The sequence below is a fragment of the Cyrtonyx montezumae genome, unplaced genomic scaffold (genome assembly GCF_038088225.1).
Source record: "Cyrtonyx montezumae isolate F1298 unplaced genomic scaffold, pur_monq_1.0 scaffold_7, whole genome shotgun sequence".
NCBI lineage: Eukaryota > Metazoa > Chordata > Aves > Galliformes > Odontophoridae > Cyrtonyx > Cyrtonyx montezumae.
The window spans coordinates 12,565,664-12,593,428 of record NW_027072078.1 but is presented as its reverse complement, the minus strand read 5'-3'; the positions used below and the strand labels follow the sequence as shown (position 1 = coordinate 12,593,428).

Below are 27,765 nucleotides of genomic sequence, written 5' to 3'. Positions count from 1 at the left end.
TCTTTGTTTTTCTCTGTATTCATCAATGATGAAATCGAGGTTTAGGCTTAGGAAACAAGCTGCTGGGAGCGGTGGTGGTTTGCTTTGCTTAGGATGTTAGTTTTGTAATAGCCATGGTGGGGTTGGGAAAAAACCATCCTGGGGACCCGGATGTTCCATCTTCAAAGGTCTCTCACTTCTATTAGTCAGCTGTGAAATAAATATGCTGGTGTTTGGCATCCATTGTCTGACAATTCTGGTGATAGCAGTCTATCTACATATGAAGGCTGTTTTGCTCTAATGTGCCATCTTTGTAGTGAAAGTGTGAATTCTTCTGATGGGTGCCCAGGAAGCTAATCCTGCAGAATGGATAAGGAAAGATAACATTCCTAACACCACCTTTCTTTTTCTTAAAATAGTTTAAAATTGCAATGGAGAAGTGCTTTAAAAAGTGGTGTTTCTATACTTGCTGCTAACTTAGTTATTTGCCAAAAAGCAAGGAATCCTGATTATTCTAACAGGGAAATTGCTGCTATTTGTAGTGAGTGTTTTATTTGCTCTGCGTTTCTATCAGGTCAAAGGAATTACTGTGTTAATGCATTTATGGGCTTATTGGTTTCTCTCTTCAGAGTGTGGGTTAACTTATGGTAGTGCCTTAATGATCACTGATTGATGTTTCCATTTGAGCTTACGTGCTGGCAATTAAAAAAGATAAAGATGGAATTTACTAAGAAAACTGTAGTGGGACAAAAGTGAGAAGCTTTTGAAGTTTATTTGGTTCAGAAAGTATTTATATTCTTTGCCATAAGCTATGTTGTAAATCTTTTCTTACATGTTTTCTAACCTCACTGTTTTGAGTATTGTGCTGTGTTCTGGCTTGTTTCTAATCACGTCACAAAGTTATGTATGATGTGAAATATCGTTAAGTTCCTGCCTAAACCAGCAGGATTAGTGATGCTTTGAACTTCACCTTGGTAAAGAAGATTTTATCCAGATCTTGTACTGTGAAGTCAGTTTATTACCTAAAGAAACCATTTTTCTTGTCAAGTCTTAGAGGTATGTTGAACACAAAAGTGAGATAGACTTCATAGCTTTTCATCAGCATCACTAAAGCTATGGATTTGGGCACCTCCTGTGTTTTATCCCTTTGGTTCTATGAAACCTGCTTGGTGATGAGCATTTTATTTCAGCATTCTGAGGCTGGTTGAAAGAACAAGTTTTACTTGAAGGAGGATTGGGAAATCTTTATATATATATATATATATATAATGTGGCTTTAAAGATACTGTCATGTACAATCTCCTTTGGAAGAAGGAAATATTGTTTTCATACTCTGGGTTTATTTCTGCGATGAACGTTTTGACCAATATGTTTCAATAATGAAACTTTCAACTTTTATCTTCCAGCAAAATTCCAGCCTTTTTGAACGTAGTGGATATTGCTGGCCTTGTGAAAGGAGCCCATACTGGCCAAGGCCTAGGGAATTCCTTTTTGTCTCATATCAACGCCTGTGATGGGATCTTTCATCTGATGCGTACGTAAACTCCATTTTTTATGTTAACTCTATAGCTTAAGGGATAGCATTGCTGTACTTTAACTAATAACTGTTGAATAAATGACCATTAAAATATGACTGTTTTTACTCATCAACTCCCAAGTCATCAAGTTTGGGGATCTCTCTACTCACTTCCCCCCAAAACACTACAACAAACCAAAAACAACTAAAGAAACTTATCCCTTGCTAAATAATGATAAATCCCCAGACCATAAAGAAAGATATTAAAAGTGAACTGAAGTTTTGGAAGTGTTAATAAAGGCTGCTCTGAAAGTAATGCCTCCTATATTATTATGTGATAATAATATATTATGATATCAGAGGCAGATATTGGTGGTGTGGCAGATGTTGAACCTTCCCACCAGTAAGTATTCCATTACATGTTGTTGCTGTGTGACAGATGGCAGTAGAGGGGCAGTCTGACAGAGTAGCCTCTCACATGGAAGTGCAGACGAAGCGAGGATTTGTTTAAGCTCCTCCATGTGTAATAATTGACACCAGTTGACATGCATCAGTGCTGTAGACTTTGCTGTACATTGCTGTAGACTTACATGAGTGCAGTGTGGACTTTTTCATCATGGGCAGAAATGTGTAAGTAATGATGATGACTACACTAAGAAACAGTATTTTGTAGCCAAGGATTTGCTATATCAAATAGTGCTTTTTGTATGTGTTATAGTTTCTGTGGAAATAGGAGGCATTACTTTTGGAGCAGCATACGTAGAAATGGTAGAAAAAAAGATACTGAGGTGGTAGTAGTAGTAGCAAATTCTAGAATTTGTTCTTAGGGGCAAGCCTCACATCTGTCCTTGTGCTGATTTCACTGTGACTTCTGAATACTTTTCAGTTAGACCAAAGCAAACCTGTAAAGGCGTGGAATATTGCAGTAGTGATTTAGATTGTTAGAACTGTTGTTTCTTTGGACTTGAACGTATACTTTGAGTAGAACAGAAAGTCATGGGACACTGATTGCAGCTAAGCACTTCACGTTATTTTAAATGTTTTGTAAAGGTGAGGACAGATCTTCAGTTGGATAGAGTGAAGTAAGTCCTTTGATCTTCTGCATGGCTTTAGGAACTAGTTCCACATGTGAAGGCTGGACTGATACACTATTATATTGTAAATGCTCACTTTCTGATATCTGAGAACAATTGCTACAGTATCCCTACAGGAAAAAGGGGGAATCAATCTCTCAATTGCTGTACTGGGTTTTTAGTGATTGTTTTTTCTGATGTAAGTTGAGACCAAATGATAAACTGTTTAGACTTGCTCTCTTTCATATTTGCATTTTATCTGATGCCTGTTAAGGGACAATTGATATAATAACCAGTGCTGAAAATTCTTTTTAATGTATATATTGAGTTATCCTAACTGTCTGTCTCAGGCAGCTGTTAAAAAGGTTAATGCCATTTGTTATCTTCCTTGGGATTGAAAAAAGCAATGGGTCTGTTATTGTGGGGTTTATGACCATTCAAGTATTTACTTGTATTCTTGAATTTAGATCTCTCAATTTTCTTTCATTTACTTGTCATACGTTTCAGGGTTTTCAAATGTAGTGGTTGTGAAATGATTGTTGTTCTTTTTCTTCAGTCCTTAGGATCAGAAAGGAGATTGGGATCCCTTTTTAAATTCTACTTTTTCCTTTTTCTTTTTCTCTTTTATTTTTTAAATCAGCCTTCCTCTTACGCTGCTCTTGCTGGACATGTTTTAGCTAAAATACAAGCTAGTCATGAGGTGTTGTAAAACTTCTGTTCATGCCCAATGAACAAAGATCTTTCTAAATACTATTTGGAGTTGTTAATAGAGCTAGTAAGCAAAAAAAAAAGCCACAAAACCAAAATCTAATGCAAAATAGTCTCATTAAGAGATACACAACCATACTTTCTTCCTTTTTCTTCATTCTGAAAATTACAGTATTTCTGCTTTCCTTTTCCCACAGTACTGTGAAGATATTCCACTGAAAGCTAGGAGTAGCCTCTCTAGCAAATGAAAAACAAGTAGCTACAGTTTACACAACTCCTGTTAAAATGTGTAACTCAGTCAAGTTTTCTACATACCATGTCAAAGTATAAAAATGTATAAACCTTTTCTATATGTTGAAATGTTCTTTATGGTCATCCACCTTTCAGAATTATTTTCAATCTAAATATTCTTTCTTATGAACCTATGGCATGTCTGGTGTTTGTGTGATTTGTCAGATTTTAGAAACCACACAGATGGTTTTTGCGAATCCTTAAACTTTACAGGTCCTGAGAGGATGAAGCTTGTTTATTGACTTTTGTTGGAACTCTGTCCAGGATCTTAACGGGCTGCCTGCCTTCGGGAACCAGTGCACTGGGAGAGTGGTCATCAGTTCTGAGCCCAGCTTATAGGCACTGGATTTCTGTAGCAGTGCAGAATATGACTTGAAAGCAATCTGGACCGGTTGCTTCTGCTACAGGAAGAAGGCTGTGGAGTGGTAGATGAGGCTTTGTGCGCCAACAAGCTGGGAATTAGGTGTTACTGAAGATTGAGAAATGATGAAAATAGCAGTGCTCTTGGGGGGGAGAAATGCACTAAGAAGTGATCTGGGGAAATAAGCTGGACTGAATTGAAAGCTGCTGGGCTATTGGATGGGATTGTCAGGTAAAAATCAGAACAAACCAGTTATCAACCTGGTGATGACCTAAAAGCCTCTTTCAATTTTTAAGTAATTGCTTTTCAAAGTGTGAAAAATTTAGTGTTTGTCTTCACTTGTGCTTTGTGTTGATCTGGAACAAATTTTCACCTCAGAGCACTGAAGCTGTTGCTCCCAATCTTTATCCTGTTGTGTCATGCATCACCACTGCACGTGTTAATGGCTATCATGTGCAGCAGAGCCTGTCAGAGAATTGGTCTTTTCTTCTCTTTGCTTGTCAAGCAGAAGGTCAAAAGTGGGTCACTGTGGGCTCTTCAAGATCTGCATGCCTGAATATATTGAAGAAAGGCAAACTGTGGTAGGCATGTCATCCTGAAACTGAGAAGTATGGTAGCCCACCTGGTTTTAAAGTGGAGTGCTGCTCATGTTGGGTTAAGCATGTTACTTTCCAAATGGGTTTGGCTTTTAGGGAGCTTACTGGTCATTATCAATGTAATCATCTAATTTGTCTGAGAAAGTAACTAGGTAGGTGTGACTTTGATGCAGGTCTGAAATGTGTCCCTACCCAGCCATGCAGTTGGAGAGGACAGCAAGAGGAGAGGGGGAAAATATTTTCTGTGGAAAAAGAAGGCTTTTCTACTTCTCAAAAGATTGGCTTTATATTACCAGACAGCCTGGGAACAGGATTGGTGGAAAAATAATTGGGTATTTTCTTTGGATATTGTTTATTTTCTACCAGATTGCATAGGTTTACTCTAGACAAATAGTTATTAAAAGTTTTTAAGAGTTATATTGCTAAAGTTCCTATATGATTGCCATATTTCTTTGATTAAGCATCTTTTCTTTCACAAGTATATTGAAATAGGACTTTGTGTGTGTGCTTGAATTTGTAGCAAATGTAAATTTCATTGCATGGAAAAAAATGTTAATCATGAAAAGGAAAAACAGATATCCCATGTTTATAAATAGCTTTTTATGCAGATCTCACTAGACTCATTTTATCTTTGTACTGATGAACCCCATTCATGAGGCTTGTCTTTTGCACTGGATTTCTGTTCCTTTTGGTTTAGTTGCATAATAGGAAAAGTGTTTGTCTCCTGCAGTGTGGGTACTCTGTGAACTCTGAGAACAGCATCTGCTCCGCTGTAGTACCACAACGTGTGATACTAGGGTGCTTTTCCTGTTCTTCTGCAGTAACTCAGATGCTGGTATGAATCTTCGGAAAGTTTCCTGTTTCTAGCAGCTTGACTTCAGAAGATAGGAGGTTAAGTCTGCATTACTAACTTCCACTCCTAGGGAAGCATGTGTGTGCTAGACTTGTTTGGGAAACAGTGGATTGCTTTGTTTTGCTTAGATGAACTACTGGTGTCTATCAGATTCCATTACCTGAGACTGAAAATGCTTGGCTGTTTAGAGGATTTATTTTAATGCAAATGTCTGTTTCAGGTGATGATCCCAAGAGGCTTTAACTTACTTTGGTTCTGTTGGTGTTTTTGCAGAAAGCAATTTGAGACTAACTCATTCAGATTGTATTAATTGAGGTAATGATAGGGAAGGAAGCAGCTAGCTGGGAATGAAGAGCTTTGTAGTATAGTGAGACAAACTTTAGCCATCTCACTGAAGTCCAAGACAACTAGTTTCTGTCCTGTTTTTCTTTATTCCCTGGAAATATATTGAATTTGTCTTTCCTGAAGACAGAAGTCTGTCTGTAGCTGTTAGCTCCTGTCACATGATCCCCTGGTGTTTCCCCTGTGCTATGAGAAGGATTTCAGAGGAGGTTGTTGCATATTATTTCTTTATCCATGGCAAAGCACTTAAGTTTTACAGCTGTGGCTGTAATACCCTCAGCAATAATTAAAATTACCGTTCTGTTGAAACTGGAAGTTGTCTGTGGTGTTTGCCCGCATTGTTTCTTGAAGCGTAAAGCTGAGGTGAAAAAAGGTTCTCTAGTTCTTAAGTTTCCTTACTTCCATTTCAATAAAGACAAATACCCTGGGGCCTTGAAATGGTCCTGGGGGTTCAGTCTTCAAAGTTCCATGTCCTAGATACACTGTTACTATCACTGAGACAGTGTTTGTTAAATCAGTGAAACAACGTTTTTGTGCTTTAGCTACACTTTGTATACACTGAAGCAGCCACAAACATATGGCAGAGTAATGGGTAAGTAAAAGGAGGCGGCCTGTTAGGGTATGGCTGGATTTTTGTGTTATTAGTAACATTACAAAGTGAATTCTCTCAGCAAATGAGGCATTAAGAGTAGAGCTGTATATTTTTTGTTAGATATTTCCTATAGTGTTTTGTTGGTTCTGTTTTTTTTCCTCTTAAAGTATGCAAACTGGAATTGAATTGCTTCGAGGCAAACAACTTTATCTCAATACTTTCATTTTAATTTTGGAGGTTATCCCAATTTCTTTTGGGGGAGAAGGAATATTTTTTATATATGTCTGAATAACCTTTGTCTAAACAGGTATACTCACTTTACTCACTTATTACTGGCTGATTGAATGGGGAATTTAGTATATATTTTTTCCCCTGTCCTGGGTAATGGCATTTACAACGTTATTGCCAAAATAACTTAATGTGTACTCTAGACTAGTGGAAGCCTGTTCCATTTTTTGAGTTGTGTTGCTTTTTTCAAAGTGGTTCTGTTGGTTCTGTTGTTGAAGTTTCTGGTGGATTTATAGTTTTAACTGTCAAATGTTTTCCTGGTGGCATGAGGCAGAGTATGGAGCAGTGTCAGAGTGCTTCTTCTGGCTCATATGACCTTAAGTGTTTTTAGATTTTTATGGCAGATCTGTCACAGGCACTTGTGGAGAAGAAAATAACTTTACTTGGATGGTGGATTAAAAATAGCAGCCTTCTTACAAGTGCAAATTTACAAAATGTCCTTAGCTAATACTTCAGTGAGGAAATGGCAGGTATCAGTGTTGTGAACCTGCTATAACTCTCAGTCAAGTGTTGAGTATTCTGGATGTTAAGCAGCCCTATCCAGCTCTTAATGCTTTTGAGGTTCATTTCCTACTGATATTTTATAAATTATAGCTATATATGATCTTTTACAAGTATATCCCACTGATATACAAGTTTGCTTATCACTAGTTCCTTCTCAGATAAAAATAAACTTTATGATGTGGGAGAGGAGGATATTTTTCAGATAATGATTATTTTATGGTGGACTTTTTTTCTGTATGGATGATATGAGCAGGAATGCTAGTTTTCTACTCTGCACCTTACAGTGGTTCTGGATCTGCAAGCAGGACTAGAGCACGTGGGTAACAACCACATCTGCTCTGTGTAATCCTGTTGATCCTGTAATTTGGCCTGCTTGAAGTTCCCAGGATTTTCACTTTAGCAAATAAAACTAATACTGGAGGGTCTATAAACTTATGAGTTAAAGATGGATAGCAGAGGAGTAAGATGTCTTAAGCCATTGCGGAAGAAGTTTCAAGACCTGTCTACCATTAAGCTGAAGTAAGAACAGTACTGCTCTCACAGGTCAAGGAAGTCACCCTCATCTTCAGTTTTAGGAGGGTTACTCTTTTCACTGAAAGATATGTGCAAAATTCTCATTTTGTACCTTAGAATAACTTGTAGCTTGCTCTACTGCTTTGTCTTCCACAGAAGAGTGAGCCTTATTTCCTGGCCACGTGGCTGAGGGCTGTGGAAGAGGTGCTGGAAAATTGTCAGTGCTCTAATGACATTTCTTTTTGTCTTTGGCAAATAATGTGTCACCAGGCTGAGCGAAAGTGACACCTGAACTGCAAGCTCTAAGCCTGGGTAACTGCAGTTTAAAGCACAGACTAACTCAAATAAAGGTTTGAGTAGTCTTTATTCTTAAATTTAGGCACAAGTAGTTGTTCTTTAAGAGCTGGATAAGCCTGGATGTATGGAGCAAAAGTTTTGCAATGCTGGATAGCGTTCTTTTAATCTGTGGTAATTAAGCAAATATCTCTTGGAAAGAGATTTTCTTTCTTCAGACATAGAATGGTAGCTGTGAATGTTCAGATGTGTTTTTTATTACTTTTTCAAAGAAATCCAAAGTTTCTTTTACACTGAAGTTGCCTCTTGGTGACCAAGTTAAATTTTGATTGTAATGTACGTAGGAGACTTCTTTTCAGTGTCAGGTATGGGAAATTCTGCAGATTTAGTTAATTACTTAACTTCATTGAGAAGGAAATTTATTGTGCTTAAATTCTTCTCTGGCCTTTATTACAGTTTGATAATGCTAGAATTGTAAGTCTGATGGTAATTGAGGTTAGAAAGGATTTTGATGCCCACTTTGACATTCATCTTTAGCCTAAATACACTTTGCCTCTCTGTGTCCAATGTCTTTTTTTCATCAGGACAGATAAAAACATAAAAATTTCTTATCTAAAGGCCACCACCCTTGTTCAAGTAGTAGCATCTAATGCCTTTCTATTTATAGGTGGAACTTGTTAAATTTCCTCAGCAGGGACTTTAAGCTATGACCTTATAGGCCAGAAGCAGGAGTGCTACCTACTGAGCTACAAGGGCAATCTTTCAATTCTAAAGAATACATAGAAAAATTTCTAATATGCTGCACTGTGAGTCATAAAGTACTTGACCAGTAAACCCCACCCTCCCCTGAGAATAAAGACCAGGCAGGTTGTCTTTACTGAGTCATTGCTATTATATGACCTACAACTACTTCTATTATAGATGTGTGTCATATGGCAGTCTATAATTGCTATTTAGGCAATACAGGTGAGACTTAAATTTTTCTCTGTAACATCTTAAAGGAATCATCAAGATGTGACTGTGTTCAAAAGCAGTCACCTAAACACACTCAAATGTTCATCTCATTAACTGGATGTTGTTACTGATGGCATAAGGTATCTTGGCTTTAGGTTTAGTTTAAGTTATTTCTTTGCTTTGTTGTGGACTTTCTTGAAAGCCTGAAGGTAGAGTTGGTTTAGTTGCTGCTGAGGCTGCTGTGAAATTGTGGCTTCATAGTATGAGAAGACAAGGAACAATTGTGAAAGTGACCATACTGTGTCAGCTGTGTGAGCAGTAGCTTCCAGGTGGGGGAAATTAATGTATCAGCTCCTGCTACATCTACAAGCAGTGTAGTTTTTTGTTCTGAGGCTTTTTTTTATCTCTCAAGTAAGTGGGAAAATGTAAGATTTTTAAGTAAAAAAATCTGGAACAGAAGTGGTCTAGCTGAAGGAGACAAAGTAGATTTTAAGTACTTGGGAAGAAGAGAGGTGGTAAGCACTGTGAGCACCCTTGGGCTGGACCACTATATTTTACTTAAAAGAACTTTGTCATGTCATGGGCTCATGTTCCATTCATATTCTTGAAACCAATATGTGCACATCATTGGACGTTGTATTTACATTGGCTCATTGTATTTACATTTCAATAGGATTTATTTTTACAAGTTGCTGTGAGTACAGTTAATGTTCTGCTGCATCGTCTTGTCCTCAAGAAATGAATTAAAATCTCTAAATTGTCTGTACATCTTGTCTTGGTATACCCAATATATGGTGTATTACCTGTAATGCTGCTGTGTGATGGATGTTCTGTTATCTGCAGCTGAACTTGTGTACATAACTGTTTTCAGACTTCTCCAACTTGCTCACCTCAATTTCTTCCTGGTATTGTATCTTTGTGTAGATGAATTCAAGCAGTATTTCCCTGGTGTAGATCTGTGAGACTGTTTTGAACTGAGTGGTGGGAAAAGATCAGTTATTTCCCAGGCTTTATTTAGATGGACTTATTTATTATTCTGGCTAGAAGTCACGTATATTAGACAAACTAAAACAGGGGTACTGACTTAGTTAGGATATGTAATTGTGAGTCATAATTAAAATACAGTTAGGCAAATCTTTCTGAGGTCCTGTGTAATGTCAGTGCCTCCTTTTTCTTTGCCTGTGGTGCTGTGAGCGCTTGTACGTCACTGACTGCAGTTATTGCACATCAGAAAGCCAAATGATGTTTTTACCCTTATGAAAAGGAAAGCTTTAGGCAGCGTACCCAAACAAAACCTCTGCACTGTAATCCAATTTGTATACGGCCTTTCTTTCAGTCTGAGACTGTTTGATAAGCTGACAGAAAAACCTTTGCTTAAGTTTTCTTTCAGAATTGCTATTTATTGGAGCAGTCCTCGTTTCCACAATGACCAAAATGCCACTTCCAGAAAAAAAAAGAGCCTACCCTGCCCAAGTTTATACTTTGTACCTGACTTAACTTGCAGGGTCTATATTTTGGTAGTGTTAGCAGTTCCACATTCAAACACCTTTTCTCACCTATATGCTGCCACTTTTATCATGTGCTGATGGAACTGATTGTAGAACCAGGCAGTAGAATGGCTTTGGGAACCAATTCAGTATTTAAAAATAGATCCTTCTAATCAGATTTAAACTGTAACTCAGCAAACAGTCATGCTGTTCTGGCTGAGGGAGCATTAAGGTAGTTTGGTGAGTTGAAAAAATGCCTCAAACAAGTCAACTGTAGGAAATCCCTGATGTAATTTGCATGCTTTTTTTTCACCCCCTGAAGCATTAAGCTTTCTCCAGGCACTCTCATATCTTTAGGGTCTGAGATGCACAAGGGGCAGTCCTAGCAGCTAAGACTGAAGCAAAGGAGGAGTTCAGTTGCTCTGCCTTCTCAGTGTCCTCCATTACCAGGGCACCCAGCTCATTCAGCAGCAGATCCATGTTTTTCCTAGTCTTCCTTTTGCTGTTGACATACTTAAAGCTTTCCTTGTTGCCCTCAACCTCCCTCGACAGATCTAATTTCACGCAGGCTTCAGCCTTCTTTGTTACATCCCTGCATGCCTGTTCCTATATTCCTCCCAAGTGGACAGACCCCTTTTCCACATTCTGTAGACTGTCTTCTTCCATTTGAGTTTTCCATAAGCTCCTTGTTCATCCATGCAGGTTTCCTGCCTGATCTCGTACTTTTAGGAATTTACCCATCTTGAGCTTGAAAAAGTGGTGCTTGAATGTCAGCCAACTCTCTTGAGCCCCTCTACCTTCCAGTGCTCTAACCCATGGGATACCTCCAAGCAGATCCTTGAAGAGTTCAAAATTGGCTGCCCTGAAGTTCAGGGTTGCAAGCCTTACTTTTCTTCTTGGGTTTACAAGTGATTTTTAAAATTATTTTTCCATGTCATGTCAGCAGAGATTCGGGTGATTTGATTTCCCACCCTGCTTTGGAAGTTGTCTCTCTTGTAGTGGCAAGTTTCCTGCAGTAATTTCTTAGTGTTCATAAGTTCATAAGGTTGGAAAGGACCTATAAGATCATCTAGTCCAACCATCCTCCTATCACTGTCTCTACCCAACTACTAAATTAAATCCTTTAGCACCTCATCTAAACGCTTCTTGAACAGCTCTAGGGGTATTTCTGAATAGATTTTTATTTCAGAATCTATTTTTATCCTGTAACCCTGTGTGGAAGAACTCAACAAGCATTGGGCTGGTTTTAAATGTTGGATGTTTATGTCAGCAGCAGCTACTTGAGCAGCTTCGAAAGCTATTGTTTTCATATTGATGGCAAGGGGATTCTCTAGCCTCAGATAACACCCTGAAGTCTCATTGCTTGCTGGTGATTAACAAAACACATTAAAATAATAACCTACAAGTGGTCATCTGTTGTTGTAGAGTATGTCAGAAATGCTGCCTTTAGTTATTTTGAATTTTGCTATGAATGCAGAGCTTCAGTAGTTGCACACGATTTTCAGAATCTTTGTTAGATACGGAACTTATTTTCTGAGAATTCAAGCATTATGTGGTTAATTTAATCCCTGTTAAATGTAGTCTAAAGAACATGATGAAATCAACAGCTATCCATCTTCTTTTTTCCCAGCCCTCTTCGTCCCCGTCTCTTGTCCCCCAGTTCACCTCCAAAGGACTCAAGGCACTGTCAAACAGGGTTTTTCTTCCAGTAATGACAATGGCAGATAAGCTCCTATACCTCAAACTCAGTTTTCTAGTTAAAGTTATAAAAAATGTTTGAACATAGGCTTGTGTTTCAGTGCTTATTGAGATAGCTGTTCATGAGATAACAGTTCCTTGAGGCTTACTGAATATTTTTATGCACCAGGCTTTGGTAATTTGATGTGAAAATTGATGTTTCAAAACTAAATAGCAATAGGAATGAGAAGTCAAGTGCGAGAAAGAGTTGCAAACAGGGAGCAAGTGCATAGCAAGGAGAATGTGCACTACCTGGGAGGGATTGCTTGCTTTCAGGGGAAATACAGGAAGATAGGCAGCATAAGACTCCAGGATGAGCTCTGAAGTGTTGCAGCACAGAAAGATGGATCCAGAGAACCTCACCATAGAAACTGTCTATGTATTTTGTGTACAAGGTAGAAATATTGATGTGTCACATTTCTTAATTGTTAGGGATGGTATGGAAAAATTGCCATGCAGGGGGAAAGTCTAATATCTTTGTGCATTTAATCTATCCAAAAGAGCAAGCACTTAAATGTTTTAATCATAAGCAGACATTTCACAGTTTAATTACAAGGCAGACTATAAAGATTGTTTCAGTCTGCCTATTGCATCTTTGCGTTCTCAATTTCTTTCAAAATTTTCTAATACAACTGGACCAGTCAATAGTACTCCACCTGTATTTTAGCCTGTATTAACTGTGTGCGTATAGTGTCTCTTTGCTTGGAGTTCTTTTGTGCTTAAATTCAAGTTAGAAGTATTATCCTGCATTATGCAAGGTGGGCATTTTTATTATTGTTTTTAATATCAATTTGTGTGCAGAAAGAAAATAAAACTGTTTATTGGACCATGCAGAATTTTGAGAGGGGGAAAAAAAACCAAAAAACAAAAACCCAACATTTCTGTAATGCTTCTCTTGTTTCAGCTCCTGCTGCGGTTCTGGACCATGTTGCTGTGTCAGTTGGTTTAGAGACTTGAAAATATAAAGAGTTTCCTTCCAACTGCATTGCAATATTCCGCTATTCTATGATTCTGCTTTTTGAGATGAAATATAAAAGATGGAAAAAAAGTCTTAGATTATGTTGGTGTAATTTATATGTAACAAAGTAGTGCTTAAATACTGAGTGCAGTTAGAAAACATTCTGAGTACATGCAGAATGCCCAAGTCATGGGATCTAGCCTTAGCTCACTTTTTTGCTTTATCAAAATAATAAGTAATTTTCCCAGAGACATGATTCATCTTTGTAGTTAGTGTAGTGAGCTTTTATTTGAAATTATTATGTTTAGTCATTATGATAAAACGTATAATCAAAATTTTGCTAAAGAAGAGTTAAAACCAGCTCTGTTTTCTTTTTATAAGCCACCTGTTGCCTTAGATGCATAAGTACATAAATTTGAACAAAGTGCTCATCACTTGTCAGCCATCAGTGGCAGCATAGAAATTACTTGTGGTACTTGCTTTGCAAGAAGTTCTTTTGTGTTTGTGACATCAGCTTTGTTTTATACAATTAAAGTATTACACGCTAGAATAATCTAAATTGCAGCCACTAAATGGGGATGTAGTTCTTCTTTCATAGAGCTGAATTTGTTTACTGATTGTATGCAGCTATTGACTACTGTTTAACATGACGTGTCCCTTTCGCCTTGAACAAGCTTTGGAAAAGGTGTTTTTTTTGTCCTGTTCTCGTCTGCCACCCTCTCTGTTCCCCTTTTCTTCTTCATTGTAGAAGGCTTTTCTCATGCTTTTAATTTTTTTTAAACAAGTGGATATCAACATATATTAGGGCTTAGTGTGTATATATATATTTTTAGGTAGCAAATTAATGGCACGTAATGATATTGCAACATAGAGAAGTCTTGCAGTAAAATGATCAGGGCTGCAGGAGATATTTTGTTCCACAGGAAACTTTTTGTCATTAATAGAACAGTTGTCATTTGCATGCTTTAAAATAAAACCCCAAATCAAACCTCAATTTTGATAATACATGTTTTTTTCCATTTGTGACCCCACTGTACTAATGGCTGTACAGATAACCACTAAATGACCACTTATGATTAAGTAAGAGTCTTACTTCTTGTGATGTGTGCTCCTCTGTTATTTCTTTTTGTCTTTGCACCCAGAACTGAAAAGGAAGAATCTGTGTTTGCCTAGGTTATGATTTCCACATTTTAAGGTGATTTTTTTGTGGTGAAGCAGATATCCAATGCTATAGAAATTCATGGGGCAGGTACTGTGTCCTCTTCAGATTCTGTAGTCTCAAGTAAGGAATCACTTTTAAAATTATATCTTAATTTTTAAATAAATGTTTTGTGTTATTTAATAGTTGGGTGAAATTAGTGTGGATTTTTATATGCTAGTTTTTCTAATATGCCTGTCTTGTTCCTGTAGCCTTAGCAAAGAAATAATCTCTTCACGTTTTCAGTACACTTAATTTAAATCCAAGTCATGGTACCCGCCTGAAGAAATTAGGTTATAACAAACATCTCCCATTACTGGTTTTAATGTAAAAGTGCTTTAATTTTTTTTGTAGGGAATGCAAGACAACTGCATAAATCCCTAGTAATTGTGTGCAGAAGTGACTGTCTCTGCTCAGGCGGTGCCAGAAGGAGCATGAGCTATGTGGCAGGCTGCTTCTTGCTGCTGTGTGAAACCCTGCTGGCTGCTTGCTAGTCCTGGGGCTGTCTTTGGTGGCCTTTCCTCCTCCTAGGGCTGGAAGAACTGAGATAGGTGCAGAAATGGTAACTTGTAGCTCAGCTTTCCCTTTCGCATAATGCTGATGTCCTAACTTGCCCTTCTGAGTGGTACTCACTGCAGGTGAAGGAGTGCCTGCTCTTGGGGGAATCCGTCCTTTTTATCAAACCTCCCTCACGTGCTGCTGCTGAAATGAAATAAATCTGACTCAGTTAATGTGTTTTGTCCGCTCTGCATGGCGCTGCTGGAACAAGCAGTCTGTGCTGGTTACAACTGGGGAGAAGTCACTGAAACTTGATGCTAAATTTCTTAAAATGAGATAGCACAATTTGGGAAGGCTTCTTGTTTTACTAGTTAAAGCTTTTACTGAGGAAAGGTGGGAAAATGTGCGATGGTATTTTGAGATAATCCGTTAATTTACAAATAAAAGTGCAAGTAGCTTACAATTAAGAAACAATCACAGGACTGTTCCAGCAATAACTCTGCTGTGGTGGGACATGAGAAGGTTGTAAACCTAACCTAGAGTCTTGCTGAACACTTCAGAAGTGCGACTGTGTTCTAATAGGTTTTCTTTTGCTAATTGGTGGCTTTGATATGGATGTGATTGATTTTAATGTTTGTATTTCACCATTATTGTTAAACTGATAAACCTTTATCAATAATTTTACTGAGATGAGATTTCTCACATGTGCAATTTAAGCTGCTAGCTAGCTAAATAACTGATTCATCTTTTCTTACATTTTCTTCTTCTTGTTGTTCTTGGAATGTGTAAGCAAGCATGAGGAGAGGACAGAAGTGACTTTAAAATCCTCCCGTGTCCTTTCCAAGGACATGATTCTTTTATTTTGTCATATGGTATTCGTGATTGAATTTCAGTGAATTGCAGTCAAGTTCTGCTCAGTATGAATAAAGATGGCTAGGACTGAACCTAGAATAATCAGTATTATATTTATAAAAACAAAAACAAAACAACCTCCCCTTTCCCTTACTGATTACGTTTGCTGAATGACTTCAAAACCTGTACTGTAGAAAAGGAGTAATTTAATCGATCATTTTACAAATACACGTTCCTGTTGTGTGGCAGGAGAGCATGTTTCCCAGTAGTTGATTTGTCCTGTACTGAAACAACATAACACCGCTATGGTTGCTCAAATAAAACTGTTCTCTGTATGTTTTTACTGAGTGGTTTTGAGTATTAATGGCATGCAATTGTGTTCTGTGAGTAAATAATTGGAGACATTTGTTACGTGTACATATTTTCTTTTATACAGAGGCTTTATCTCGCTGTTATTTGTGGGAGCTGGAAAGGACAATGTGAGTGCTTAGTGGGGTGCAGGTGCCCCTCCAGCCCAGTCTGCCAGGCAGCTTGTCAAGCATCTTACTTGCTAAACCTCAGCAGGGTTTTAGTTATTAACACAAGGAAAGAACATCCGGAATTATGTAGTAATTTGGTTTCAGTGAAAACTTCTTCTGGACACTTCAGAAATGTGCATCATTGTTGTCATGTTCCTGACCAACAGACTGTGCAGCAGAAAAAATATTTCATGGCTTCCCTTAGGCTTGCTGTAGTGGGAAATGTTCTTGCTTTGTGTTTAATAAGAGGAACCAGCCAAGTCCAGGACCATGGTGGCAGTCAGTGGGGCCTAGCCAGGATTTTGTATGTCAGCCGCGTTATTTACTGGAGTGGTGCTAACATGTTATACTAGGGCAGGGAAAATGTGGCAATTCATTTGCAAAGTTGGTTAGAGACATGAAAACTTCTTTGCTGGAAAGGGGTTCTCTGGACCACTACAGCTATGGGAAACTGAAATGTTAAATTTGGTAGAATTTGATATGTTGATCCTCAGTTTATCACAGAAAAGCTTCTTATCTCACTTGAAAACCAGCACAGGTTTAATTTTTTTCTGTTTTAAGCTTATGTTTTGGAAAAAAAAAAAGGCTGTTTGTTGTTTTAGAATGGGTGTAATTATGTAAAAGTTCATTATTTCTCATTATACGAGCACTGCATGGAAATATTTCCATGTAACTAGAATGAAATATTCAGCATGTTTAAAAAGAGCCTTTTGGAAGCCTTTGGTAAGGGAAAAATTACTCCTATGATGCAGTTTGAATACATAAATCATTCTCACATGTACAGTATGCCCCCAGTTTTGATACTGTGATGGAGTGAGCAGATGAGGAAGCAGGACATGTGCAAGTCAGCACAAGGAGGAATGCAGATGGGGAGCGAGGCAGCATTTCCCTGGAATGTAAATGACACTAAAGATCCCTCTTAGGAAGGGATATTGTATGTAGTATTATGAGCAGTGATGAGTAGTGCTGAGAACTGAAAACCAGTAACTGAAAGCACGTTGTGAAGAATCAGACCATTTTAGTGACTCCGAAAACATTTTTAAGGTTAATAATCTTTCACTGGAATCAAAAGTCTAGTTGAAGGAATCTTTGGTTCTTTCAACCTATCTTTTCCTAGGAGTACTGCCTATTGGATCTTTTAAAGCAATGGAATTTGTATTTGTATGTACTATTAAGTAAATGATGGAATAGAAGCTTAATAGTCTTATAGCTCTTTGGGAGCTCCTATTTTCTGCAGTGAACATCTCTTAATGCTTCAGAAAATGATTTCATAGAAACTAAGTACTTGAAAAATCAGTGTTGAGTAAACACTAGCTTGTTGATAACAAAACGTGACCTCTTTTCATACCGTTGCAGCAGCTATACACCCCCCCCCCGCCTTTTCCCTTGAAGAGTCTTCTGTTGATTTTTATAGTGTATTTTTAACCTTCTTGAGGTTTCTCTGTGAGGTTTTCATAAGCTCCAAACATCAGAGTTTTCTGCCAAATAAAGGGAAAGAATCCTAGATGAATAATATTTTCTTTCTTTATTATGCTGTATTCAGTGATACTAAATGTTCTTTTTAATCCGGATCAAATATAGGTTAGGACTTTTCATTATGCAAAATTGTATACGTGGTATTCTTATCCAAAGTTGGAAATCAAGGAAAAAACTGAGCCGTGGGCTATGTTTTCCTAACAAAGTTAAACTGGCTAGCAATCATAAGGTTACTGAAAAAATAGGATGCTACATGTAAGAGATCTCCTTTTCCATCAGATTCTCCTCTTCTTTCAGGTAAAGTGGAGTGGTGATGTAGAGTCTGCTATGGCAGGACAGTTACCTGCTGTGCAGCTCACTCCTTACAGCCCTCTGCAGTGGATAAGGGTGTGCGGGCATCAAGGAGTGTGAAACCCATGAGCTTGTGGTGGTGTTTGTCCCCAGAGTGCTGGCGCTGCCTGTAGCTGCGTTACCAGAGGCGGTTTTGTGCGTTCTTAAATGCTGTGTATGAATTCCTCATATCCTTTGAACCTTCCTCATTTCCTTGGAAATTAATTTGCTGTTGTCAGCTTGTTTTCATCTAATGTGAAAAACCATCAGCGTCATAATTCAGCGTTTTCTTTTCAGAGTCCACACGTTTAGAAACCCTAAAGTAATACTATATGTTGCCCACATCCAAACTGAATGGTACATGATAGCATTTAGCCTTTTGAGAAAAAAAAATGTAAGGAACCCCATTCAAGTAATTGAATGAAGATTTTCATATAGAAGTGCTGATGAGAAGGGGCTTCCTTGAAATTACAGAATGGTTAAAAAAAAAAAAAGACTGGTAGAAGTTTTGAGTGGTGGTAAGTATGGAGCTTTTCTTTGGGAGAATTTCTTTGAAAACCAGATTGTTTTGAGATGGAGAGAGTTTTCATTCTGCCTAAGGTAACTTTTAGGTTTATTTTATCTAGAGACTAAGACCAGTATCAAACCAGGCCTCGAATGAAAGATGCTGTGTGCTGGAGCTGTCAACCAAGATGGACTCTTTTCTATTTGACAGTGAGTTTAAGAGTTTATATCACAGCCTATTAAATAAAAAGAAAAGTTGTATAAGAGGCGATGTTTAAAAAGACAGTGGTAGGGTGAAGGAGAAGAATGTACTGGTATTATTTCTCATTCTGAGATGTTTGGATTTCAAATGTCTTTTTTTTTTTTTAATCAGACAGGCAGTGTTTTCAGATGCATGCTTCCTTGTGCAAAAGGGCAATTTCTGTTGGCCTCCCTAAAGTTATTGTTGCATGGTACAAGCATGACATTCATGTGTAGAGGCCTGCAGGCCACTACAAATTTTGACCAATCCTTTATATAAGCAGTGCTTTTGGATTTCAAAACAGAAACCTCTAGACAGGTGTGCATACTGTTGCCTGCTTATAGTGATAAGAAATGCTGCTGAGATGGGTGCTCTGCCATCCGTCAGCTTTGTGCTAGGGCTTGTGTACAGTCCTGCTCCTGTCTGGGAGCCCCCAAATGTCTGTGGCTGTGTGCCAAACATGATGGAATGCCTGACCCTTTTATTACGAACCATCAACCAATTCATGGTTCAATGTATACCCATTTAGCAATCGTCAAGTTATGATGAAAGTTTATGCGCCTTTATATGTCCTGTAATTTGAAAGATTTTGATGTTAAATAAAGAAAAATAATAAGAGAGAAGTGTATATGGAAACTGGTGAATAGTGGTAGGATATAAATAGAGGGTTAAAAACCAGAAGTGATTTTCATGTGGAAGTATTGATGCATGCATTTTTAGTATTGTACGTGCTACTGTTAATATATACTGTAAAATAGGATGTAGTAAAGAGAAGTTGGGTTTAAAAAGAGCATGGAAAGGGAATTGCTGCTGTTTTTGAGTTGTAATTTAACTGCAAAACATAAAACAATTATCTGACAAAGTGTGCAGCTGAGGTGATACTCGCTGCCAAACAGAGCACTTAGGAGGACACGGCATGTGTCTTGGCAGCTGTCCCCTCACTCTGGCCCATGGTGGCACTGCTACAGCTAAGCCTGTGCTCTACTGCTTGGCCCGCCAGGAGCCCAGCGCGCACTGGTGGCCAAATATGTCTCACTGCCATGATAACAGCAGAAGCTCTTGCTGAACCTTGCATAAATGAGGATATAACTTAAAAGGTAGGATGTGTTTGCAAATGCTGAACCCTGCTTAGGTTTGCAACGATCTGCAGAAGCGATGCTTGTCCTACATGAATCATGTGGTGAAAAGGTGGTCCCTAAACCACCTGCCTAACCATGCATACCACAGCTAGGCATTTTTAATTGACAAAACACTGCAATTTCAAACTGCTTAGTTGAGATTTTGAGCGTTATCAGCAAGAAGGTTTGTAGCAAACTGTTTCTTACGCTACTGTACTTTATAACATCTTTGTCTTTTTCTATCATTAAGAGAAGTGTTTCTGTAATGTTAATTAGCTAGTAACTGCTGTTTTCAGTGTGCTTTAATTACTGTATGTTGCTTGATTATATGTTATGAAATAAACTTAAGGTTATCCTAGATTGTTAAATGGTGAGCTAATATGTAACTACTGTGCTTAAGGTGAGATTTTTCAGATATGGTGGTGGAGATATTGGGAGGAGGAGTAGCTGCAAGTGCAGCCTCATTTTTGAGTATTTGTAGACAATTTTAAAATTGTCGATTTTAAAATTACTATTTACAAGAAATATCTGGTAAAATACTTTGAATCATAATTGTGCATAATCATAAGAAAGACTGTAGAGATGCAACTCTTGGTTGATTTTGTGTGTTACTAATAGACATCCTTTTCTGACAGTCTAATTGTACAATCCAAGATACTTATCATTTACTATCACTTAAGAATTTTTTAAAAATGCTCCTGTTAAATTACATTTAGTAATAGCTACATTACAAGTAGACAAATTACATATGTGCTCTGACTGTGTATCTGAGTAGCACTGCAGTTATAGCTGTATCTTTAAATTAGCAAATTTTTAAATAACTTTGTGTTTCTAGGGAGTTTTACATTTGATTTCTAATAGAACGGTGAAGGTTGTACATAATGACTGTTACGCTTATTCAGCAGTTATTAAAAAAAGACTTCATGGATGACTTAAGGCTTCTGACAGTATGCATTTGGATTTTTTGTGTTAAAATGAAAAAGTAGAAAAACTGTTTTTAGCAGAGTTTTTAGTATTATTCTATAACTACTTTGTCTTAGGAAGTCATATCAGCAGCTAATATAAAATTTCCTATAAATAACTGATCTAACACTGTAAACCACTATGAATTTTGATATTGTTAACATATAATTGCTTTACTCTCTGGTCTTCACAGGCAGAGATGCTTTAAATACTTGAGCTTTTTTCCATTGTATTTCTTTCTTACGTTGCTAGAATAGGATCAGTAGATGTTTCAGTCAATTGTACACAGAAATAAACAGCTTACAATTTTAGCTGATGTATGACTTCTTCATTTTCTTCCCTGTATCTGAAATTTTAGCTTTATTCCTAGTTAAATTTTGTGCTTGTTAGCGTACTTCCTTTCAGTTCAAGAAGCTCACTATAAGAAGCTGTATAATTCTGATCTTAAGCTAGCTTTGTAAATACTCCAGTGTGTATGAAGACAAATCCCGTACTGAGCCAGTTCATTCCCCCAAAGATTTTCATCATTTCTCTTATAGAAATGTTTTCAAAACAACCAAAGATATTAGCTCTCAATAAACCACTAGTTAATGTCATTACGTTTAATATCTTGTTAGTTTGTTTTTGTTTTAATTTCTCTCTTAAAAAGTCAGAGTAGCAGTGTGGCCCAGCAATGTCAGTACCTAGAAGGGTAAGGTCATTTGGGGTTGGTTAGTAGTTTTCTCCCTGTAGCCTAATAAAATGTGTCTTTTTAAGTGCTGTAGAAAGGATTGGAATTGTGGATGCTGTCTCAGTCAACTAACTGCTTAGGAACACTGAACGTGCACTTTTTTGATCTAAGAAAATGATAGTTAAGTGTTCCTGCCTCCACAAATATTGTAAGGGAAATTAACAACTATGTTAGACTTTATTTTACTGTTTATTAATAGACCACTGGAGCTTTCATATAGGTAGGTTCTTATGTTGCTTATTTTATAAGTGATACTAATTGCCATAGTGATTAAGTCTCATTGTCAAACCATTAAATAGTGATTAAAATATATATTATTATTGTTTACCAATTAACCTTACTGCTGATCCTTTTAAATACTATGGATGGCATTTTTATATGGAAACTGTAAGTCTTTTAAATTGTGTAGTCACCAGAAATCTCGTGTCTGTGTACTTAGTGATTTTTCAGTACTGCACTTCGATGCTTTGTACTTTGTTGATGATGTAGTTACAAGAATGAGGTATTTCTAGAGTTAACCTTACAGGGTTGCTTTTGGGGGGTAGAAAGAGCATCTTTTTGTCTTTGGGAAAAGGAAGAAATTTTAGAAACTGCTGTTACTAAGATGATAGAGTATAACTTAGAAGGTATATTCAAATGTTTTAAAATCAATCTGAAGTTGATTAAAAGATATGATTAATTAAAGCTGGACTTTAAGTGAAAAGATTTAAAGCTACTGTACCCTTATCAGTGGCTGATTGAAACATTTAAGTGATGGAAAATGTTTCTTTGAACAGGGAGAACTTGGTTTGGGATCTGGGAACAGGAGGGGAAAACTTTAAATCCCCCTGTGATTATGACTATTGTGAAACTGAGCTTTGTTTCAAGATCTTAACTGGCGCTCTACTTTCATAATTTAATTGGTATTTATTTTCTCAGACTTAGCTGATTTGATTTTGTTAGAAGGTGTCTGTAACAAACTGGATCCATCGATAGGTAACTTTCTTACAGCATTATTGTACTCAGTTGTGAGAAGTTTAATTGCAGTTTGCTTCCATCATTTTTTGTGACAGCTGTTGAAAATAATGTGATAAGATTGGATTTATAGCGACTTTAGGAAGCAGATATTTGTTCAAAAGCAGTCAGGGAGTGCAAAGATCCATGCCAATATTCAGAATTCATATTTCCCTTGAATGGAAGGTTGTGATAAAATGGTACATGGTGTGTTTTCATTGCCTGTTGAAAGACTTTCATGCAGTTAAAATAAGCATTTTGATGGTGGTTGAATTAAGAGTTTTTGTCAGTCTCTTCTCATCATGGATGATTAGACTAAAACGTCTGCTTGTCTTGACTTGAGATCACCACAGCTTCAGATAACATGCTTTGTGATTGAAGGTCGAAATATTTTGAATTCTAATAGGCTGCCAGATGAATTGCTTGAAATAGACTGTAAAATTTCAAGGCTTCCTTTTCCATCTGCTGTGAAAAGAACCATTGGGAATGGTTGAGCTTGATGATCATAGAATTACGGGATGGTGATTCTAAAACCCTCAAAGGGAAGTTGCTATGGAGATCTAGTTCCAAACTGTGAAATGATTCACCTCTGAAAGGCTTCAGGGTCTGAGAAGCTGAACACATCATTGTTCAGGTGGTCATTGGTTAGGAAATTGCTGGTGCCTGTGTAATCAGCACTCCTGTGGTAGTTAACGATCTAAAAAGGTTTGTTCTGAATGATGTGGGACAACAGCAATGTGCATAAGATGGCTTCTCTCAATCATAGTTTGCTCAGCCTGGTGCTTGTAAAAATACAGTGAGCTAAATGGCAGAGAAATGAACTGCTTCGTTGTCCTAGGAAGTCTTTTAAAAACAACATTTTTTTTTCCTGTGATGGATTTGACATTTGAAGTAAAAGGAGAAGAACCGTTTCAGCTTAAAAAGCTGTGGTTAGATGTTGCAGAAGTATCACATTTATATATTTATTTTGCAGGGAGCAGGATGGTGGGGTTGTGTATTTGTGCTTGATGGCAGATTAAAGGAGCAGTACTGTTGGAAATGGGAGATTTCTACTGATACTCACCTCAGGAGCGTAATGAAGTTGCTTCAATATGCTGATGTTTCTCCCATCTTATTTTTGGGTCTACTAAGCATTCTGCTTAAACATCTACAGGGGAAAACAAAAGTAGCACCCTCTATGTCCAGGATTAAAACTAATCAAAGCATATGTTTTCCTTCATAGTTTAAGTTATGTGAGGTTCTTCAGGATAGCATAAGGAAAGGAGCAGAAACTACTTGCCATATACATGTGTTGAGCAATTTTTTTTTGCCAACCACTGCTAAAATCTATGAGCAGATTCTTAAATTATTGTCTTAAAAAGTACACAAATATTTAATGTACTTTTTCAAGAGAGGCAGTAGCTATATGCTCAGTGCACTAGTAATTACTGTCTAGAGTTATAAGTACTACATTCAACATAAAACATTTGTTTGACCATATGAGATAGAGAAAATAAGAGAAATTTGTTTTGTTTGTTGCTTATCTGTTCTTTATCATCTCTTGTCACATATTCTCTTAATGGAATTGTGTAAAAGCAGTGCCGGTGGCTACTAGATGGTGCCAGATAGTTACAGAACAACTGAAATGTTCCACAGTGTAGCTGTCATTGTAATAAAAGCTTACTAGGAAGAAAAGCAAATCCTTGAATGTTCAGTATTTCTTCACTGAAATAATGTACAGAAGAGTGAGTTCTTATTCCATGAAGTAAGCAGTCTGCCAGTCTAAACAAGTAATATGCTTAGTTTTGGTGAAAAATAATCATTGTACGTGAAAACTGTAAGAAGAGCAAGGAGTCTCTGAACCAGTTAATGATCTTTTTTCTGTTCTCAACAGGAATTCTGTTAATATGAACTGGGTAGGCAGAACTCTTAAAATTTAACTTGATTTACAAGGGTTATGTCTGGATGAACTGTCTTACATTATATTATGTGTTATGTTCTGAATGTGGACTGGAATGTCTGGAAGGAAGGTTGTATGATGACACATTTTTACAGTAAATTTACTGAGAAACCTTTTGCTTTTTTTGTATGGCACAAACAATTTTTGCTTAAGTCTTCATCAGCTCTCATTTCTGTTGCAAATTAATAGGCCTTTCTTCAGACTGTTTACTCCTCTTCCCTTCCATAGTGCACAAAGATCCAGAAGTTTCAGAATATTTAGGAACTGCTTAGATAATTAAGCTCTCGTAGCTGAAATTGTTTCCTCGCTGAGTTTTATCTAGGTATTTGTATAACAAGATTACTTCATTTTTTGAGAAGTTGCTTCATTTGAAGTAATTTTTCAGTAGTTCTTTATACTTTTCACTGTGGGATCCAGGAGGCTTGTAATTTTATGTTCTGTGCTTAACTGAGCTGTTCATTTTCTATTCATTATGTTACAAAGTATAACAACATTCCAACCTGTTTAGGACTGCAGAACTGCGTGGACTTCACAGTATTAAGGATCCAAAGTGCTTTGGAGAAGGAGTCATGGTAATTGCTATGCAGTACTGTAGCAGACCCAACAGAAACTGGAAGGTTCACATGTTTTTAGATACCTATGTGCTTGGTAAAATCAGTCTGTGACCCAAATGGACCACCATGGGTAAGCGGAGTGCATATCTGGTCATTTGAGAATAGTTGTCTGGTGGCTTTCTGCTGATGGTTGCTAGTTGGTGTTTGTGACTTCCCTAATAATGTGGTCTTAAAAACAGTTGTTAGCAATTAGGTCTTCTTGTGGTGACTCCTAGGAATTCCAGTTCAACCTGACTCTGTAGAGACAGGCACATTTGTACAGGAAGTCCTAGAAGACTGACCTTCAGTCAGGAAAAAGTGGATAAAATACATCATGGAGGTGATAGTGGTGAAGATAATATGAAAATGCATTTAGGAACCACTTTTTGTGCATTGTAGATGCCGTGAAATTACAAATACCTGAGTTCCAGTCTAGTCTTGAGTAGAAACATCGTCTAATTTGAATGGTCTGGAAAGGTGGCTCTCAGAGGTGTATAAGGAGCTATCCAAAGGTTTGCAGGAGGACCTTTCCAAGCATGGCGTCTATTTTCTCTTTTGGATGATGCCATTGTGGGAATGCTGAGTAGGGAGGGTGAGGCTGTGGGGGCTTTCCCTTGTTTACTGTTGGTTTTTCTTTTCGAGTCTTTAACTTGCCGAGAAGTTTTCAATCATTAGAATGTAAAACCAAACGTTGCTGAGCTCAGGTTGACAAAAGCTTTCATCAAAAAGACTGAAGAATGCTCATGTTTGGAGAATGGGAATTTTGCAGTGATCTGGGCTAGATACCAGGCTTCCCTTTTTGTTCCAGTTAACACAGTTGTGTTTTGGGAACAGGGTCTAGTTTTTCCTATGGAATCCTCTTAATTAGTTCAGTGTGACATCTATTCCACAGTTGTACTTCAAGTGCTGCCTTTCCTAGTGTCTTATGACAATGAATTCATGGATATTACTGCATGATGTGATCTTGAACAAAGCATCTTGCAAGGTATTTGTCCCAAATGCTACTTGGTGGACAGTGCAGTGATAGTATTTCAAATATGTGATCAAGGGCAATAAGAGTGAGCCCTCTGCAAACGGAGGCACGAAGGGTTCAAAGATTATTCCTTCAGCTTTCAAATAATGTTCTTTACCCAGTGTGACCAAGTTGATAGCAAATCTCAGCAGGTAGAAGGTTTTGCCTGTGGAGTGTTGACTGCATCCCAGTGGTGCTAGGATGAAAGAGCAATGGCAAGTAAACACATTCTACATCAGAAATAAATCACTAATATTTGTCACAGGTTTCCAAGTATATGGCCTCTGGAGCAGGTTTTTATAGATAAGCTCAGTGGAACTACTTTCTTGGTAACAACTTTTCTCTGTTAAAAGTTACTTCCACTAGGAACCAAATTGTGGTTTCTTCTGCTAGCTTACACATTCTTAAGTGAGTTGCTTTGCTTCAGGTTTTCCTCGGGAGGTTGTAATTCTCATCCCTGACTCTGCGAAGTACCTATTTGACAAGTACTTTTATGCAAATTTAATTTGTGTGCTCAAGAAGTTGATACTACAGACATTTATAATCCCGTATTGCTGCTACATACTCTCACTGTGTGTGTGCCTGACAAAAATAGACTTGCCTTTTTAAATTTTTTTCTTTTTTGTCAGATGCTCCCAATAGATTTGATATTGAAAGGGCTGATAATCAACTGCTATTTCAGACTTTTGGGGAGGGGGTTTAGCCATGCACTCCCCTGACTGGGGCAGTATGAGGGCTCAGCAGGGAAAATGTAGCCACTTGTCTTTTGTATGGGTAAGTAATGAATTTGAGTCCTAATACCGCACCAGTCGAGAGAGCCCAAAGCAGCTGCTTTTACCGTCCCGTGTCTGTACAGACATATGGTCTGCATAGACTATAACCTTGTGTTCAAAGTAATTAATGCTGCAACTAATATCCTAAACTGTTTTTCTGTTACTGGAAATCAGCTAAACTTGAGAATAAAAACAAGTGTTTTTAATGGGGAATTATAACCTATTCTTGTATTTCTACAGTGCAGGTAAAACAAAATAATTATTGCTATAGTGACTGCTTGCATTTTAAATAAATGTATACGTTTTATTTTTACAAAAATCTAGTTAACTTTAAAATATGTAAGTTTTCTTGTCATTTAGGGTTCTCTGAAGCTGATCATCAAGAGGGTTGCAAATCATTGGCGGTTTCTATTTTCAGAGTTCCACATCCCAGAGTAATTTGCTTTAATTTCACCCAATTTAACCTATACTTCACACCATCACCATTCAGCTTTAATAGCTATGTTCTATGCATAAGAAAAGCAGATAAATGTCCACAATTAGACTGTGAATGATTACAACTAGTTAGGGCTTTATGAAGACAAAACTTAAAGGGCTGTGGCACAAAACAAAGCCACAAAAGATGTCTGAGAAAATTCTTTCTTCAGAAGTCAAGGTTTACTACAGTATTTTATTTAATTTTTTTTGGTAGTTGATTTTGCCTTCTGTTGAAGATGTAGGCAGGTGCATCTTCTTCAACTGAAAATTGCTCTGCTTAAGGAATATTAGGTTTGTGTTACAGGTGATTAATTTTACTTGAAATTATCTTGCAAGGGAAAACATGCTAAACCTACTTTATTTGTTGGCTCTTTATTAATGCGCGGTGCATTTAAGAATTCCTAAAGTATGTTGACTCTGATAGTGTTCTTTTACCTTATGTTTCTGCCTTATGTGAGTGGACATAGTAAAAAGTATCATCAGTGAAGTTTAATAATGTCACAT

General features: G+C 37.4%; 1 protein-coding gene across 1 annotated transcript in view; it reads left to right on the top strand.

The window, feature by feature from the left end:
* Positions 1-27,765, top strand: part of OLA1 (Obg like ATPase 1) — an 84,629-nt gene that overhangs the window by 3,553 nt on the left and 53,311 nt on the right. Inside the window, exon 4 of the mRNA XM_065750315.1 lies at positions 1,386-1,513. Within this exon, the coding sequence (XP_065606387.1) occupies positions 1,386-1,513 (128 nt within the window). The remainder of the gene's footprint in view (positions 1-1,385; positions 1,514-27,765) is intronic.